The sequence below is a fragment of the Scatophagus argus genome, chromosome 5, assembly GCF_020382885.2.
Source record: "Scatophagus argus isolate fScaArg1 chromosome 5, fScaArg1.pri, whole genome shotgun sequence".
NCBI lineage: Eukaryota > Metazoa > Chordata > Actinopteri > Scatophagidae > Scatophagus > Scatophagus argus.
The window spans coordinates 7,900,751-7,919,316 of record NC_058497.1 but is presented as its reverse complement, the minus strand read 5'-3'; the positions used below and the strand labels follow the sequence as shown (position 1 = coordinate 7,919,316).

Below are 18,566 nucleotides of genomic sequence, written 5' to 3'. Positions count from 1 at the left end.
ACAGTGGACCAAAACATCATTAAATTCATGGGTGACTTACAGAATTGAGGTCAAACTGAGCTCATTTTCTGAGAATTCAACATACCAAAACTGAATTACCAGTCCACTCCCTATTTCCTGTCATTCTGTCATGGTAGCAAGACAACAAGGGTTAGCATGCCCTTAAATCTGATTTAAACTGATTTTTTTTGCTTTGTTTTGCTTTGTTTTTATCAATCTTAAGACCACCAAATTACAAATAAGAGGGTTGGTTCACCCATATTGCAAAAGAGTATTTTTGCTCTTATCCTTTATGGTAAATAAAGGCGCAGACAGTGTCAGTTTGATCTTCTGATGACAGCAGATCTATTTCCTAGATTTTTTTCCTCCTCCCAGATACAATGTAGGTGAATGGAATTTACTAGGCGGTGCTCACAGATTGTTAAATTATACATGAAAATTTCAGATACTACATTTTTTTCTAGAAACAATGTGCTCACAGATCTCACTATTGACAGTTTCCACTGTGGTCATCGTCCAAATGACAAATGTTGTTCACATGTGCTGGCAATTGTCCGAGGTAGATGGATATATTGTTTTAGAAAGAGATTTTACTGTTGCATATCAGTGTGGATATGACACTAATAAAGTTCTATTCACTGCCACTCTATTCAGGTGGAGGCCAAAATTTCACTTATAGATACCTCATGAGCAGATTAAACAACAACGTGATGACTGGACAATATTGGGAGAAAATATATTTTTACTGTATTTTGGGTGAATCAATCCTTTATAGCTCCACTTCTCTTACTGATCGTATCCTCTGTACTTGATCACCTCCTTGGATTATTTTTGCCTCAACAAGGGTTGTATGTGTACATCCATGCAACACTAAATTATAAAATCTTTAATTTACCCATGTTCATGAAAACAGTCATGACTCAGCTCTCTTTCTTTATTGATTCTTTTATGTGGCTAAAGTTGAGCTAACAAACACTGTGCTCCTATTTCTAAAATTGCAGCATCCAAGCAAAAGACAACGCTGTGCAGACGTGATTGAAAACAACATTCTGAAAGCTGGACCCTGGTATACCTAGACCGGATGGAGCAATTGCAGGGGAGCTCTTGTATAACTCTATTTTAACGTTTATTTGTAACCCTGTGAAGTGTGCAGTGGATAACATTATTTTGCAATTTCCATACAGAGAACACTTAAAAACATTTTAAATCAGGTCAAAGATCATTTACAGAATTGATTGGATGATAGTCACACAGTAACCTTTGCCTTAGCTTGACTGTTCCTTGTCATACATCAACAGTTGCAGTTAGACTACAAAACAACATCAGTCTATTAGGACTGTCCTTCACATCATAAAACTATGTAATACTGTTACAGATATTTTTTATTCATTTTTTTTCCATGATTTGAAAGCTAACTGCAGTTACGCTGTGGACACACACAGTTGTGTTGTTGTGTCTTCTCAGTAACAGTTGAGCCAGCCGTAGTTGAGCAGAACACGCATCACTCTTTTGTATGGCAGGTAGTACTCACTCTGTCTGGCGCCAGATGAGAAATATAGATATCCTGTGGGAGGGAAGATGCAGTTTATACGTAGATATGCAATTGAATTTATAGCACAAACAACTTATATTGCAGTTGCCATATAAAGTTCTGAAGGTGAACATGTTAGCAAGTAGTTGCAAATTTTCAATACAGAAACATTATCATTGATAAAGTTGTTTATTGTCACCTGAATAGCATAAGTCCAATATTCACACTAATTTTAGCTATTTGTGGCCTGTAACAACTCCAAGAAAAATATCAGACTCTTTAGCTGCTGAATGCTCCAATATGTCCCCACCTAATTACTAACTTTGTGTATCTGCTTCTTTGTGCTGCACATAAACACAGCTTTTTTATTTATTTATTTATTTTTTTGCTGAAAACAGCAGCCTGTTGCCGGAAACTAGGTTAATAGAGGTGATGAGAGTGAAGTAAAGCATATTATGGACCATAAAACCAAAATAGACTAAAACACTCCATAGGGCACTAATTCTGTGGGTTAGTCAGTATGAGTCCTGTCACATTATACATAGTCATTTGAGTCATTTTTAAAGGAACAACATGAGGAAACTGTGTACCATAAAACTTCATTTTTCTCTTCTTAGTCTATAAAGCAAATAAACAAACCTGTCAGACTAGTGGCACTTTTACATTTACTGATTATGATGATGATCTTCTTTCATTCTAACACGAGTTAACAATTCTTACAATTTACATGTGGCTCCTAATATTCTCTAGTGGGTTAAAACCATTAAGTGAATAACATTTCTCACCAAAATTCTCAAAGGCTGCATCTACTCTGGAGCCTATACCAGGGAAATCCCTAGAGATAGATCGTGGATATCCAGAGTCCATTTGGTTTCTGACTTCATCATAGCTGCAAAAGAGAAAAGAGCAAATTTTACAAATCTTTATACCAAATAAATATGTCAGTGATTCGTGCTAATATTCATTTTTATCCGCTAAAGATCAACAAACACATGCCACCTTAACAGCAAAATAAAGATTATGGTCAACACTCACCTCCAATACTGGTTATTCACAAAAATGAATGTTTTCCCAGTAGTTGACACATAGACAGCTGCATCCACCTTCCTGACTGACGACGGAAGGCCGAGATTGGTGATAGACTTTGGATAGCCTGGAATTAGTGTCTTTGCATAAGCCCTAATGCCCCAGTATTGGCTACCTGTAGAGAACCAGTTAGCAGTTATTATATCATGCAGTTACCTGTATAGCTTTACTGAGTATATTCAACTTTCAAACCTAACAAAACCCTGTGAACATTACCTTCAAAAAGATACACCGCATCCTTTCGTGGGACCTCATAGGCAGCATCGACATAGTGGATTTGTGACCATTTTGTATTCACTTTAGTTAAAGTGATTTGTTGGATTCTTGAACTCTTCCTCCAATAGTGTCTAGTAAGGATTTCAAGTTTAAATGTGAAAACATGTATTTACGTTTGTCTCACGTAAACTAGATGGTCATGAGACATTCAAAATATACCCGTTTTTGAAGAAGTACAGGTCCCCCCTGATGGAGGTTGCGGCATCAAACACCAGCTCACGGCTGCACTGCTCAGTTCTGGGGTCAGGCAGAGGGTCTGGGTTTGGATCTTCTGTTGGTTCCTCCGGCTCTGGTGGCTCAGGTTTGGGTTGTGTTGTGGGGGATGGGTTACGGCTGCCTGAATGATGAGAATTTGCAAAATGAAGTGACTAAAATGTATAATTTCAAATCATTATGAAGCAACATTTATAGAACCATCCCAATGTGAATCATTATATGGAATGAGATGTTTTTGCTTACCATAAAGGGCTTGAACCCCTCGCCTGTCATCGTCTGGCAGCCTGTATCCGTTTGTGTTGACATATTGGTAAGTGGGGAACATTAGTGCTCGTCTGTCTCTTGAGTGATCCAGGCCCAAAGCATGGCCAAATTCATGGGCTGCCACCAGCAGCAGGTTCACACCTCAACACAACAATCACAATGACTCCAGTCAGATATGACATTTATTTTCATCAGTGGTCAGGAGATTTATAGCATTAGAGAAAATCCTTCTGTAGGGAAGTAGAAAACGGTGATGAAAATTGAGCTGAATATATGGGCTTTAGTTTTTTATATCTTTCTCACTTATTCAGAGCTGCACTCCTATACAGACAACTAGATAAAATAATTCTTCCCCAGTGGACAGGGAAGAGTGTATTTACCTCTTTGGGTAAGAGTCCAGGTTTCATCATCATCAAAGTGTGTGTCACCACCTTCACGCTGTCCAGGAGAGTTTGCATGAGCCAGTACTCCACCCACCCCGTCAAAAGGATAATAGTCCCCATGATCTACAATGGGACAAAGAACACAAATGTAATCTATAGCTTCAGAGTGTATGTCTGATTGCAGTTGGAGAAAAAAAAATCCTGTAAAGATCATCCATTATTATTCTAACAAGCAAAGCAGTAATGCTACTCAGTGCCACTCATTTTGCTTCACAGCATGGCTGTAGAAGGAAGGTATTTGATTTACTAGCAAACATTTAGGGTGTGTTTAAAAATTTCTTGTTTAATCTTAAAGACTTACATCCGCCCTTGAAGAGAATCATGATATCTGCGGTGCCACTGCGCACTTGTTTAAAATTCAGTGGGATGACATCGCTGTAGAGCTGGAAGGCCTGAGCAATGGTTGCATCCACCTGACTCTGGGTCAGATCTCGAGTGTACTGAGTGATCCTGTTCAAAATCATATTAAACTGAAATCAGATTCTCATTGCACAGTTTGTTATTGCGTCACCATCATCTTTGGGTGATGTTTATAGACTATATAGACAAAAGTATTGGGACAGCTGACCATTACACCAGCAGGGACTTTAATGACATTGCATTCATAGACAGCTTTGCAGCTGGAACAGCTTCCACTCTTCTGGGAAGGTTTTCCACAGGATTTTGGAGTGTTTCTGTAGGAATATTTGCCCATTCATGCAATAGAGCATTTGTGAGGTCAGGCACCGATGTTGGACAAAAAGTGCCAGCTCACAATCTCCATTGCAATTCATCCCAAAGGTGTTTGTTGGGGTTGAGTTCAGGGTTCTGCACAGGCCAGTCAAGTTATTCCCCACCATATTCACCCAAACATGTCTTTATAGACTTTGTTTTGTGTACTAGGGCACATTCATGCTGGAATAGAAAAGGGCCTTCCCCAAACTGTCAGCACAAAGTTGGAAGGATAGCATTGTCCAAAAGGTTTTGGTAAGCAATAAGAAATCCTTTCACTGCAAGTAACTCCTGAAAAACTGCCCCATACCACTCCAGAATTGAATAAGGTTATGTTCCATTAAGCTTGTTCATATAGTATATATTCAGCCACAAACAATACAATGATGTGGCTTAGATAGTAACAATATCAGTATGCTCCTAAAGTATGTAACCTCCAGTTACCTGTACGTGATTAGGCTTTTCCTCCATCTAGGTTTCCCATGGAAGTGTCCGTATCGGCTGATGTCTGACACACCACACCTCGGTGCCTTCATCACCTCAATCGTCTCATTATTCAAAACGCCAGTCACCTGGGAGTCAGATGGTAATATGAGGTAGAGATTTTTTATGTGAGGTTTGAAAAATGTTAACATTTTGCCATTTTTGTAATTTTTGATTTCTAGTAAGTTATTAGCCATAGTCCTGACATCTTTGATTACAACAGGGCAAACTTAATCAAATCATTTATTCATTGTAATTACCTCCAGGCCAAAGAAAGCCTGCATGGACTGTAGGTCCTCGCTGAAGGAGCTCTTAGTGATGCTTCGCACTGATGAATTTTTCAACCCAACATCAGAGTAGAACTGAGACAGGTAATCCTGACACAATAGAAGGAAAGTGATTCATATTTTATTCGACAGAGCTTATTTTCTGTCTACACAATCTGAATTTAAAGACACTCATTTTGCAACCTGTCTGAGCTCTTACTTTCCTAATCAGAGTGACTTTAAATGAACGTATTCACCCAGTTGCTCTCTTATTTTCCACATTACCTCAGCCAGGTTCTCTTCCTCCGGTGAAACTGTTGGAGCAACGGTTGGGGCTGCATGACACATGGCTAAACAACCCATCATCAGTATCCAGAAATCTGCATGAGACATCTTGTTAAAATGTTTTCTTCTACCCATCCACTCTTGTCTTACAAAAACAGTTAAAAGCACAGTGTCCTCTTGGACACTCCAGTAAAAGTACAGCCAAACCCCTGTGCTAGAGGGGGAAGGAAAGTAAATAGTGGCCCCTCTGATAACACTGAGAGTCAAAGATATGATCAGTTTAATGTCACTGATGAAACCTTTGTGTAGCAGTTTAACTGTGTTCTGTTCTGTTCTCACCTTATGCCGATGTAGGTTCTCAGTCATCTGGGTCAAAGTAGTTGAAGTGCTACAAGCGAAGGAAACCAGATATCTTAAACATATCTTCATATCTGGTTCATAAATGGTTCTTCTGTCTCTGTTTCTTTTACTCAGATGTTTTGCATTATGATGTACCTCATGATATGTTTGTTTAAAATGCAAGTAGTGTAGTAAACTAGACAAGAGTACTGAGTAAAATATTCTGTATCCACTAAAATCAAATACTGAGCTGTGATAGTGAAGAGTATCTCCGTTAAATGAACACGATTTGGCCATTTTTAAATTCTGTTTGGTGGAAAGACGACAGGAACAGAAGCTTACAAACTGTCACTCAGCCTACTTGATGAGCTGAAGCGTGATGAAAATACCAAGCTGTCACCCAAACAGCAACAAAACAACTCCTGTCAAGACAAAAAAAGATATGCTTGAAAACATTTTGTTCTTTTCAGTGTTCTCTTGACCTTTTCGATAGCCATTTAAGTACCGTGACCACAGTCCAGTTTGGTGTGTAAACATGAGCACAATGTGTACTGTTAACTCATGTCACAAGACTTTATTTCTAGACACTAAAGTCCACAGTAACTGAGGCTGGAACTTCATCTTGCTGCCATTTGGGGACGCCAGTGTTGCCAAAGTTGTCTTATAAAGATTCCAGCAATACAGGAGCACTTGAGTTCATGTTACAACTAACTGATTGAACACAAACTGATTATCTAATTTTATTTGTAGTTACTTTGCAGATTATGGTTTTCTAAAACTTTGAGCATCTAAAACACAATGCATTGTTGTACACCAAAATATACACCCTAATAGTATATAAATCAGCTCAAATAATCCTTACTGCAACCCACAACACTGAAATCTTCACTGTAGTCTTTAATTATAATTCACTTGTGTATTTTATGTCGATGGAACACTGACAAGGGCCATTTGTCTGCATACAGAGTATGTTTCCCTTTATTAACTGAGTATTTGTTGTTAATAAGACCTCTGTACTTTAAGATATATGTACAAAAATAACATTTTATTGAGTTCACTGTATTGAGTTCAACATTGTAAAATTGTACATTGCAAGCTGAAATGATTGCAAATTTTCAACATACATCTCAATACAAACATTTCATGAATTCCACATTATTTAAAGAATGATCACCCCTGTACATAATATTCATACAAGTCCCAATGTACTTGACATTCTTGTACACAGGATGTATCAGTGCCATTGTACTCAGAGATGTAATTTACATATGCATACACACATACAAAAAATAGAAACCATAAAAGTCAAATACATAAAATCATATGATTGGTTAAGTTAAGATTGGTTTCAATCAGTTAAACAACTATTACCTCTCTTTTCTCATCATTTCTCATTTCAGCTTTCCTCAGCTGTGTGGAGGATGTTTTCTCAGTGATTTGCCCACCACAGTATTAACTACATCAACATCCCAGCCAAGAATTTGCTGAAACAACTTTCGCCACCCGGTTCTGTTTGATGTTATACTGGTAGGATTTTGCTCCACTGAAAAGGAAGATGTTACCTGTAAACAGAACATTGTACAAAAAGTGTGTTATCTCCCAATGTTCCTTCAACTGAATGAGATGAAATGAGAACAACACAGTTTAACTGTAAACTGAAAATTCTCCGTTAGTAACTCCTTGTTCTAAACCCGGTGTTTCCAATGTAAAAGTGTTTCCAGTGTGGTAAACCCCACCCGTCTACCACCTAAACATGGTAAAAACAAGAAATTACAACTTCTATTTCAGTTATATTCTATTTATGTCTTACGGGTCAGGTTCACATTATACAAAGTTCATGTCCGTAAACTGTAACAGTTTTTCCTCTCTGTTTTGTTTTTTTTTGTACCATTTAACTTGAAGGCAGCGTTGACCCTTTTCGGGATGCCAGGCCAGTCTGTTTGGATGAGTCTGGGGAAACCGGGGTCCATCTTTTTCCTGCGCTCATCGAACCTGAAAGTGAATCGTTCCAATAAACTCATTTTCGTGTGGGCATATCAGTATGACACACAGCATGAAGACTCACTCATAATGTTGTTTATTCAGTTAAATTTATAAATATGGAATTAATTTGCTGTTTGGGTACAGACAGTGTTGTTTACAAACTCAAAAAGTCTACGTTTAATGTCAAAACGGATTTACAGACTTTGAATGGACATTTTGTTGGACATTGATGATGTAATAGTTAATTTTGATTGGTACATTTTCCTGTTTACAATGTTCACATCTCTTTTTCATGTAAAAAAAAAAATGTTCAAAACAGAATAATTTTACCTGTAATAAACCTCTCCTGTGAAGAAGACTGTTTTTCCATATTCACTGACATGCACGGCAGCGTCAACCTGCCTGACTCTGGAGGAGAAGCCATACTCATAGATGGAGCCAGGATGACTTTTCATCTTAAGCTGTTGAACCACCCAGTATTTACGACCTGGAAAAACACAGTCGTGTCACCGCATTTTAGGACACTATGAAAAACAGCAACATACCGCAAGCGCAGCCAAACTCAATGAGTCTCTTGCATGAACTGCAACACTTAAGTTGCACAAGGCTGTAATTTGGGTGAAACATTGTGCTCTCCTACTGGAAATCAAGCCTTGTCATGCTGACAGGGCCTAAGTGATGCTTTGCAGACTGCCCATTACTCTACCAGTGAATATGTACGCCACGCCTTTGGCAGGGATGTCATAAGCAGCATCCACATGAGAACTGACGCTCAGTAAATATGTGCTGCTGTGGCTCTCTCTCAGGCGATTCCCATAAGTTTCCCTTGTTGTCCTCATCAACACTTGCCTACAGGTTGACACAGTGAGAGGCCTCAGTTGCAGCTCAAACATAATAAAGTTCTTTTGAAATCGTGAGTTAAAAAAAAAAAAATGGTACCTGTCTTTAAATAAAATAATCTCGCCTCCGATCGTAAGTGCTGCATCTAAAGAAAAGTTGGGGTCACACTTTTTGGGGACTGGTTGTGTATCCACTTTCCCAGTAGCTTTTCCTAAGAAACAGTGGAATATTATATAAAACATTGTACATTGTGGAGCACTATTTTCTGATCATTTTATTTCCAATTTGTGCAAGTAGTCATTTCATTATCATCATTTATTTATTATTATTTGTTCCTTACCATACAATGCTTGGATCCCAAGTACATCATCTTTGGATAGAGAGTACTGTGTACTGCTTTGATACCTGTAATTAGGGTACATGATAGCAGAGGGGTCTTTGGAGTGAGACAGACCCAGTGAGTGGCCAAGCTCATGAGCTGCAACAGCAAACAGACTGTAACCTGAAATAAAGCAACAGATACCTCCTGTTAGAATGACACTGAAAATTGTCTGTGCGCCAGAAACTTTCAGAACTAATCGTATCGTCAGTAAAAGTAAATAGTTGACTGAAAGTGTGTAACAAATGTAGTGGAGAAAAATGTACAGTATTTCCCTTTAAAATGAAGAGAAGTGTAACGAACCATAACATAGAAATACTAAAATAAAGTATTTTAAAATGTACTTCAATGCATTCTTTTAGAAAATCTACTTTACATTTCACCACTGAGACACATTTTTAGCTATTCTTTTGCTTTGCAAGAGAATAATGATTAACTTCAACAAGCAGAACGAAGCACAAAGACTGACAGCTAAGTTTCTAAATAATGTTGCCTCTCACAGAATATCTGACATGTTTTGACTGACAAACCTTGACTCCCTGTCGTCCATGTTTCATCCTCATCAAAGTGCACGTCTCCTCCTAAATCGTCTCCTGGCTGAAAGGCGTGAGCCAGCACACCCCGGGGTCCATCAAAAGGAAAGAAATCTCCATGAGCTGCAACAGAAAAGACACTTTACAGTACTTACAAGTGATGTAGTTTACTGCTAACTGTAGTGTATCTTAGTGGACATGATAATTCTTCAGGGGTGGTTTACAGATTTACTTCTGCGGGCAAAAGAGAGGACTATATCAGCTTTGCCATGGTTGACTTTGATGAACCTCAGCGGTGCTGCATCACTCCACATCTTCAGGGCTGAACTGAATGACTTTTCCACAAGCTCTCTCTTCATGTCTGGGGTGTATTTAGCAATCCTACATGACAATGCCAAAGATAGACAAGCCACAGTAACATATCCTTTGTTAGAAAAATGTAATCTACAAAGAAATCAATCACGATTTTTTTTTCAGCATTTTGCAATATGACAGCAATCAGTAAAAGCAGAATAAACTAAGAAAGATTCTGAGTTGTCACAAAACATCTCACATGTATGTGATGGTATGGTCCTTCCATTTGGGTTTTCCTGGGTAAAAGCTGAAGTTTTCCACATCTGGAACACCACACCTGGGCTCCCTCATCACATCGAGGGTGTGACGGTCCAGACGACCCGTCTCTCTCAGACCAAAGAAGTTTTGCATCTGTCTGATCTTCTCCTCCATGGCTGATGTGGACCTGATCCTTCTTCTGGACACTCTGCCTCTGGGGTTCAGGTTGTAGAACCTCCTGAGGTAGCCCTGTTGTTGAGAGGTGTGGTGTGGAGGTCTCAGGTTTAGGTTTTACAACAAGATGTCTAAAATGCATCTGCTATCAGTTTTTATACTGTTTTTCTATAGTCTCTTACAGTATTGGAATACAATGTTGTCTTTTGATGTGAAGTTAAAGCTGGTGGGTGTTTTTTGTTTTTTTCCTGATGCATTTGTGATACAAAGACAATCAGGACATAAAAGACATTTCCCAGAATTAACATCACTAAGTTATTTTGTCACTAAGGAACATTTAGACTTTTAGTTCATTCCATGGAAGACACAGATTAGATGAATCATCTTTGCAGTTCAAACATACAAAATATACAGGAAATTGTGCGGTACATTTGGGTCAGATGAAAATATCAATAGATGGACAAAATATCCTTTGAAATAAATATGAAAACACCTGCATTATGTTGTAAATACCACTTCGCAATGGCACTGTAAGATCAAATACAATACAAAATACACATGTCATTTTGGTTAAAGTGTGGTTTTACATGAAAGATTCTGCACAATGAGAGACATAGTCATAACCCTGCTATTTAATATGCATTAGAGTCAACAGTTCTGATGGGATATCAGTGTATAATGTAAAGTCTCTTCCACCCACAGACCTCAGCCAGCTCCACATCCTCAGGCCTCAGCCACTGATCCTGATCAATGGGTAGAGTCCTCAGGTTTTCTGCCATCATCAGAGAGCCCAAAACAGGTATCCATAGCCCAAACAGCTCCATGCTCTAAATGCGCATTTCCTCCAAGCTTCACATTTTTTATATGGGAGTATTGTTGGCCAATCACATGGCCCAAAATCCTGGTAGTTACAGCTGGGTCTACCTGCCCCATTTTTCTGGAGGTTTTGTGGTTAAAACCTCCCAATGAAATGTCTACAGACTATGTCTGGGCTCTCTGTCTGTAATGGTGAAATATGTGTGTGTTGAGCGTTTTGCAGTATATAGACCAGAAGCCAAAGGTGTTGTTTGTTTGTAAATTCTGTCAAGTCACAACCTGCAGCCATTTGCAAGCTACTTTATACTCATCAAGCTGATCAGCAAATGCAAGGAGCAGTTTACTGTGGGGTACATATAAAAACACACATCTTACTGGGTTTAAGTTTCTTTATTTTGACAAAATATGACAACTGATAAATAACACTTCACTCAAAAGTAGAGATAAACAGTGGGGTTTTTTTTTCCTGTCGTGGTTTTCAGGTAATTTCCTTGTTGCATGTTCATGGATTTACAGTATTTCAGCATCCAAGCCAAGAATTTGCTTTCTCAACTCCGACAACATGTTTCTGGGTGTAGTCGTATTTGTAGACTTGTGGTCCGACAAAGAAGTAGATGAAACCTGAGATGAGAAAAATCAGCAAACAGAGTGATTCACACATTCAGCCTTTGTCATTTTGTGTTGTCTGGAATGTTTGTGCTATCAGATGATGATGATGATGATCATGATGATCATGATGAGCATGTCTCTTAACTTAAATATCCACTTTTGATCACAGTTGAGATGACTATGTATCGCATAAAAGTGGTAAAGTGGGTAAATTAAATAGTTTAAATCACATACTGTTTATGTTATGTTTTTTGCGTTTAGATTTGAGTGAGATTTCAGTGAACAGAAAACTTAACTGAAATTGCTGTGGGTATAATAATTACACTGGCTCACCCTCTTTATAAACAGCTGCATTTATTGTTGTGTTGACGCCAGGAAAGTCCTCGCTGATGTACTTTGGGTAACCGAAATCCATAACCCTTCGGTTTTCATTATAACTGGAAAAGACAGGACGTAAACAGCAGTTTGTCAGAAGTCATGACTCATGATTATCTGTTACTCTTTTTTTCTTTCCTTTTTTCAAAGCTGAGACAAAACATTTACTCATTGTTGCTACTAGTATTGTCACATCATCAAACCTCAGAGTCCAAGAAGGGCCCTTTGTTCTCTGTGTGAGGTCCAAATAAAAAAACTAAATCTTTCGGCCAGAGTCACTTTTTACCAGTGCTTTGTGATTTGTTAAGCCACTACGCTTTCATTTAACACGACAAAATACCATGAAGGAGGTTCACTTAATATGAAAACAGTTTTGTACAATCTTATTTAATTTAATATGAAGTACACACAGAAATCTGTGTGTGTCGCTTTTGTTAAGGGATAATGAATTCCAATTTCCTGTCGTCATAAAGAAAAAAAATCTGCAGTGCCAAACATGAGTATTCATGTTAATGTACAGCTAGACTGTGAAAAAAAAAGAAAGAAAATGAAACGATCGAAATCAGCAAAATGGTCTGTAGGTGAGTGTATGCAAAGAAAAGCTGGACTAGTCATTCTAGAGAGTGTGATCCAGTTTGAGTCTATAAAGGACTAGATAACAGAAATAGAAATAAATAAATAGAAATAAATAGATAATAACAGTGAGGATCATGTTTGATTGACTGATTGGGTTCACATTGACTTACCTCCAGTAAATATCATGCATAAAGAAAAGGGTGCGTCCTGTTTTCACTATGTGCACTGCTGCATCGACGTCCTGGACCCAGGTTGGAAACCCAAAGTGGCTGAGTGCTCGTGGCTTTCCCTTGACAAGAGAGCCTTTCACTGTCCAGAACATGGATTCTGTCAAGATGTATGGGGGGGAGGGAAATCAGTGGACCTTTTCTGCTTTTTTTTTTTTTTTTTTAGAATGAAAAATAAAATTGTTTGAAGGTTGGTTCATGGTGACATCTGGGAAATCTGTTTTGCAGTTTACTTGCGACACTGAATTATTAAAGATAGTTACCGTGAATGAGATAAGCAGTGGATCTACGAGGCACCCAGAAAGCAGCATCGATGCTGGTTTCAATCTTGGGCATAAAGTTGGTGATGGGACCTTCCTTGATATCATATTGCTCATTATGTTTGATCCAGAGGTATCTTTCAAGGGAAAAGCGTTGCTAGTTAGGTCAAACCATTGATCACAGGATCATTGTAGGGTGCAACAAGATCTGTACATGCAAATGAGACTATTATGAAATTCAGATGTGATTAAAAAATGACATATCCAAATACAATAAATGTGACAAAAAGAAGATAAGATTCAGTTTGTACTGAATGGTTAACACTTTTACACAGTTAACCATCAAATCCCAAAATCAATCTAACACATGAAAATGAATCAGTTAAAAATACATAGATGTGATTGAAAAAAAGCCTTTGATTGAATAAAAATCCTCATACCTGTCTCTGAAAAAGAAAGTGGCATCCCCAAGAGTGGACACTGCATCAAAGGTCAGGTCTGGATCACATTTATTCTGCATGAACCGAGGGAACAACGATCCTGATGCCCAGGGGTTGTACTGAGAGCCCAATCTCGAAATGTAATTTGGACGAACTCTGACTGGACCTAACACACATCAGCACACACATAAGAATCAGGTTCCATTTAAATAAAAGTCCAGCATGCAATTATATCATTACTGTCATTACAGTACTTAAGGTGCATTCAGTTCATGATTTTAAAAGGATAGAAATTTACTGTAAAGTGCGTTAATATTTGCTACATCTTCTCTGGATAGTATGTTGGCTGGATGGGAGGATTTGTAGTTTGGGTACATCAGTGACTCTGGGTCTCTGGAGTGTTTCAAACCCAAAGCATGGCCGAATTCATGTGCAGCTACAACAAACAGATTAAAACCTGCAATAGACAAAGAAAATGCATCCAAATAAATGTTATCATCATATCTACTGAATTCTTTCTGGATCACTGTGAGGCGCCAGTGAAATTAATTTCAGCACCTGTTTGTCCTGCTGTCCAGTGCTCATCATCATCAAAGTGTGTGTCTCCTCCAACACCCAACCCTGGACCGAAAGCATGAGCCAGTGTTCCTCTGGGCCCGTCAAATGGATATAAGTCTCCATGTTCTTCATAACATAATCCAGGCCAAACATGAAATATAAACCACAAAGAAAACCATTTTCTTTCGTGCCAAAAGCAAATTGCAGGCCTCTGTAAAGTTTAACTAAATGTGTCTGGAGAGTTCAGTAGACAGGGTATGATGACGTTTGCCTTGGTTAGCAGTTAGATTACTACTGACGCTCCCCATGTGTGTATCATGGAATTGTGCTTTACCTAATACACAAAATAAATAACTGAAGAGTGTATTTTTCATTCTGTGAGCATGATTCAAGCTGTTAACTTCCAAGTATCATCCATCCCTGTCTTGCATGAAACATGAAACATGAAAGATGAACCCACCACTGGACACAAACTCCACCATGATGTCAGCGCTGTGGGTGTGTGACCTGACAAACGTCAGACCGCTGGCTCTGGCCCAAACGCTGAAAGCTGACTCAACAAGGGAGTCCACAGTGTTGCGAGGCAAATCTCTGGTGTACTTGCCAATGCTGCAAAAGCAGTGAGCACATGTTGATTACCATGAAGAACAAGACTCAGCAGCCCATAAATCTCATCAGTGTGATGCCACAAGAACTTGTGATGCTGTGTGAAGAATAGTAGCTACCCAAAGTCCACACATGACACTAGTCGTCTTTCTAACTTTCTCTTGAATTTTACACGTGTTCTGCATCTAAACCAGCAGGCAAAAAAACACATCCATATTTTATAAATGTAGAGATGAAATGACAAAAAGAAGATAAAATTCACTTTTACATAGTAGCTCACCAGTTCAGTTTACTGAATGAGAGTGAATCATTTAGAAGTACAAAGACATGAGCTTTGAGTTTTTGCCTTTTCTCAAGGGAAAATGTATTTCAAGCTGAACTCACAAAGAACACCATGATGATGTTTCAGTTACATAACTTCAAGCAAGTATGGTGAACTTGGCACTATAACAAACCCACAATAACTCTCAGACGCGGGAGTCCCAAACCCAAAAATCTGTTACCCGTAATGATTTGTGACAGTTGCTGTTTGCTATTTCTATCAAAGTTTTTATTGGCTTCTACCGCAAATGTTCTCCATATATTGTCGGGGTTTGTATTTTAGGGACGACCAGACTGCTCTATTTTTTGCAAGTTCAGTCTCAGTCAGACATGCCTTTCTTTACATACAGACTCTCCACTCCACTTCAAAAGCAGTAAATACCTGTAAGTGATGACATTCTTGTTCCATCGTGTCCCCTGGATGTGGCTGTACTCCTCCACATCTGGAACGCCACATCGAGGGCTACTCATCACCACCAGGGTGTCTGAGTCCAGTGCACCTGTTGCATTAAGCCCAAAGAAAATCTGCATGTCTTTTACCTTGGAGGTAAAGGAGGGCGAGCTTCGCTTCATGCGCCCCATAGGCTCTTTTTGCAGGTTGTAGTACTGCTGAAGGTATTCCTATGAGTAGATTTGAGATCTAAAATCAGATCTATCTTGCTGCAGTGAAGAGCAATGTAAATTAACCTATCCTTTACAGCGCAGTTACTGACAAACTAGAAAGTTGCATTCTCCTTGTGGACGCATTCCTTTTTTGCAGCATGCATTACAGAGGGTTATACATTATCATCCTACTTTCAAGCATCCATTAAAATGCACATTATGTGTATTCAGCATCTACATAAACATAATAATCTACAGCCTTTGTGATCAGATTTAGAGCATTTACTGACAATCACATCTTTTCTAATTACAACCAACATCCTTCACAATACTAGATTGCATTAAGATTTTCCAAGAAATTTTCTCCAAGAAAAACAAAAATACATTTTGAAAGGGAAAGAGAAACATATGGGTGCTGAAAAAGTACATAACAGCGACAAGGACTCCGAAGGCAGAGCAGTTACTTACCTTCACCCCCACCCACACAAAAACAAAAGAAATAAAATCATAAACACTAATTCCCACATGCAGACGAAAACGGATCCTTGCCATAACCCTCAAGAAATAAAATCATAAACACTAATTCCCACATGCAGACGAAAACGGATCCTTGCCATAACCCTCAATAAACACACTTTGAAATTGGCACGTTTTTGGCATTGTACAAGAGGTAAACTCACATGCAGTCCAATCTAAAACATTTGTAATGCAGCTCATGCAATTATGCACTTACAGTGGCCAGTATCAAGTCAGCCTGTGGTTCTGTGGAAGGAGAGCTCTCTCCCTCCGGCATAAATGTGGGCGCCATAAAACATGGACCGAGCATAAGCAAGACCAAGGCACAGTAAGAGAGCAGCATGACATGCATTTCACAGACTTAACACTACATGAATTGTAGTGGCCTAGTTTGGGGAAGTTCTGGTTAATGAGAAAGCCTTTTAAATGGTTATTGTGACTCATACCAAGAGCAAAGCCAAGGGAAGCCTCAGACAGTAGTATGGAATTAGGGAGGGGTTTGTACAGAGTCAAGGACAGCAAAAAGAAAAAAAAGAGAGAAGTGACATTTGAACATTTTTTGTCACGTGACCTGTTTGCTGGGCGGCACGGTGGTGCAGTGGTTAGTACTGTCAGCTCACAGCAAGAGGGTTCCAGGTTTCTTCTGTGTGGAGTTTGCATGTTCGCCCTGTGCCTGTGTGGGTTTTCTCCGGGTACATGCAAGGCTTTCCCTTGACAAGCTACTCTACATTGCCCCTAGGTGTGAGTGTGTGAGACCAGTGTGGGACCAGTCCAGGGTGTACCCCGCCTCTCGTCCATAGTTAGCTGGGATAGGCTCCAGCCCCCTGAGACCCTGATGAATAAGCGGTATAGAAATGGATGGATGGATGTATCTGTGGACGTGTTTGCTCCCATGACAATTTAAATTGATTTAGTACATGGTTTCAGTTTCAACATCTTATTCAAACTGAACACAAAGCAGCTGTTTCAGTAATGATTAAAGTGAAATAAGGCAAGGACACAAATATTACACTGTGGAGTGTGCTGATTCACAGACAAGTGAATTCCAAACAGGTGGAGAAACTGCAACATGAGGCAACATACAGCGTAGAAAAGGATCATTTCTGCAATATTTGGTGCTTGCTGTAACTATGAATAGGTTCAGCATAAACATGTAGGTGGGAATATTACTGTTGACTAAATGATTTCCTCAGCAGAGCTCCTGTGAAGGAACTGACGCACACAATGAGCTGGGTGGCACTGCAGTCCCACGCATTCTGCAAGGGCTCCCAAAATAATACCATCAAAGCCCATTCTTGTCCCGTTTTAGCAGCAAACGCATGTAAGACCTTTCAATGAGAGAGTTTGCTGAAAGGGAGGTGAAATTGCAGGGGTGGATTTAAGGCCTTCGAAAAAGAAAATGGCCAGTCTAGGCGGACTGGCTGGCCGCCTAGACTGGCAAGGGTGGTGCCGAGGTAAATTCAGGCTACAATTACGGTTGATTGGTCTCTGTAGGGCTTTATGGTGACCAGTGGCATTCCTCTGCGGGGCAATATGGGTTAAGATTTCCAGAGGACTCCGTGCTCTTTTGCAGAACAACTTGCAGAATTTGTGCCGCTTTGGTTTTATGGTCTGAGGACAGACGAGGTAATGAAGTCATTTTAAGCAAGAGTGATAACTGAGAGTGTAGTCTGGCTCTATGAGGTTACAAGCTGGGAGAGACCACTGAGGTAATTAAACTGAAACATTTCATGTGTTTTGGCCCAATCATACACTTTTATACTGGCAAGGTGCCAGAGACGCTAAATATGAGAGCAAGTAGCTGAGAGGAGCATGATTTGTCTTTTTTATCTGTACTAATAAGCATTCAAAAGCTATACGCTTTAATAGTCCAAACAGTATGATAATAATGACCAATGCAGAAACATAGATTTTTTTCAATGCATGAAACTGCATTATACATAACACATGCAGTGATAACATATGATACTGCATGAACTGTGAGCCCGTGATGCAGCTGACTGTTGAGGTGTGCATAGGGGAGTAGAGGTAGCCATAACGTAATTCAGTGAACCCTTTGGTGTTTTATGACTGTTGTTATCATGCATCAGAATACAGTGTGTTTATGAATGTAGTCATAAAGCATTATGAATCCATGACCACATGCATAATGCACTGCAGATGTAATCTTCATGGAAAGTGTTACCATGATTTTTGACTAGTCAACAACAATTTATTACAGGAAAATAACTTCCTAAGATTTGTGGACCATTACACACATAGACAGAGAGACAGACAGACTCAGATACACACACTGCT

At 39.2% G+C, this 18,566-nt stretch overlaps 3 protein-coding genes across 3 annotated transcripts; all 3 read right to left on the bottom strand.

Moving 5' to 3' along the window:
- Positions 1 to 920: 920 nt before the first annotated feature.
- On the bottom strand, positions 921 to 5,788 carry LOC124059912 (collagenase 3-like). The gene is made up of 11 exons (XM_046390347.1): positions 5,562 to 5,788; positions 5,271 to 5,387; positions 4,972 to 5,099; positions 4,118 to 4,266; positions 3,754 to 3,879; positions 3,353 to 3,514; positions 3,053 to 3,230; positions 2,834 to 2,964; positions 2,567 to 2,732; positions 2,317 to 2,420; positions 921 to 1,564 (listed from the first exon to the last, which is right to left on the bottom strand). Exons 1-11 carry the CDS (start codon positions 5,694 to 5,696, stop codon positions 1,461 to 1,463), a joined length of 1,500 nt encoding a protein of 499 aa, XP_046246303.1. The 5' UTR covers positions 5,697 to 5,788; the 3' UTR covers positions 921 to 1,460.
- Positions 5,789 to 6,958: 1,170 nt separating this feature from the next.
- Positions 6,959 to 11,185, bottom strand: mmp20a (matrix metallopeptidase 20a (enamelysin)). Its single transcript, XM_046388919.1, has 10 exons — positions 11,066 to 11,185; positions 10,189 to 10,436; positions 9,868 to 10,016; positions 9,633 to 9,758; positions 9,064 to 9,225; positions 8,823 to 8,934; positions 8,590 to 8,732; positions 8,214 to 8,370; positions 7,789 to 7,892; positions 6,959 to 7,462 (listed from the first exon to the last, which is right to left on the bottom strand). The coding sequence occupies exons 1-10, from the start codon at positions 11,183 to 11,185 to the stop codon at positions 7,362 to 7,364; spliced, it is 1,422 nt and encodes a 473-aa protein (XP_046244875.1). The 3' UTR covers positions 6,959 to 7,361.
- A 376-nt stretch (positions 11,186 to 11,561) lies between these two features.
- On the bottom strand, positions 11,562 to 16,644 carry mmp20b (matrix metallopeptidase 20b (enamelysin)). The gene is made up of 10 exons (XM_046390362.1): positions 16,486 to 16,644; positions 15,532 to 15,770; positions 14,683 to 14,831; positions 14,223 to 14,348; positions 13,963 to 14,121; positions 13,665 to 13,830; positions 13,228 to 13,361; positions 12,908 to 13,064; positions 12,120 to 12,223; positions 11,562 to 11,798 (listed from the first exon to the last, which is right to left on the bottom strand). Exons 1-10 carry the CDS (start codon positions 16,618 to 16,620, stop codon positions 11,698 to 11,700), a joined length of 1,470 nt encoding a protein of 489 aa, XP_046246318.1. The 5' UTR covers positions 16,621 to 16,644; the 3' UTR covers positions 11,562 to 11,697.
- Between the last annotated feature and the right edge of the window lie 1,922 nt (positions 16,645 to 18,566).

Bases quoted from the DNA above. Each gene is read 5' to 3' on its own strand.
- LOC124059912 (XM_046390347.1), bottom strand. From the start codon at position 5,696: ATGGGTAGAAGAAAACATTTTAACAAGATGTCTCATGCAGATTTCTGG. The intron at 3,231-3,352 runs GTAAGCAAAAAC...CTCATCATTCAG, and splicing joins AGGGGTTCAAGCCCTTTATG to GCAGCCGTAACCCATCCCCC. The intron at 2,733-2,833 runs GTAATGTTCACA...GGTTCTCTACAG, and splicing joins TGCGGTGTATCTTTTTGAAG to GTAGCCAATACTGGGGCATT.
- mmp20a (XM_046388919.1), bottom strand. From the start codon at position 11,185: ATGGAGCTGTTTGGGCTATGGATACCTGTTTTGGGCTCTCTGATGATG. The intron at 8,733-8,822 runs GTACCATTTTTT...GTCAACCTGTAG, and splicing joins ATTATTTTATTTAAAGACAG to GCAAGTGTTGATGAGGACAA. The intron at 7,463-7,788 runs GTACAAAAAAAA...TTCTGTTTACAG, and splicing joins CGCTGCCTTCAAGTTAAATG to GTAACATCTTCCTTTTCAGT.
- mmp20b (XM_046390362.1), bottom strand. From the start codon at position 16,620: ATGCATGTCATGCTGCTCTCTTACTGTGCCTTGGTCTTGCTTATGCTC. The intron at 15,771-16,485 runs GTAAGTGCATAA...ATCTACTCATAG, and splicing joins CTGACTTGATACTGGCCACT to GAATACCTTCAGCAGTACTA. The intron at 11,799-12,119 runs GTGAGCCAGTGT...TTCTCATCTCAG, and splicing joins TGCAGCTGTTTATAAAGAGG to GTTTCATCTACTTCTTTGTC.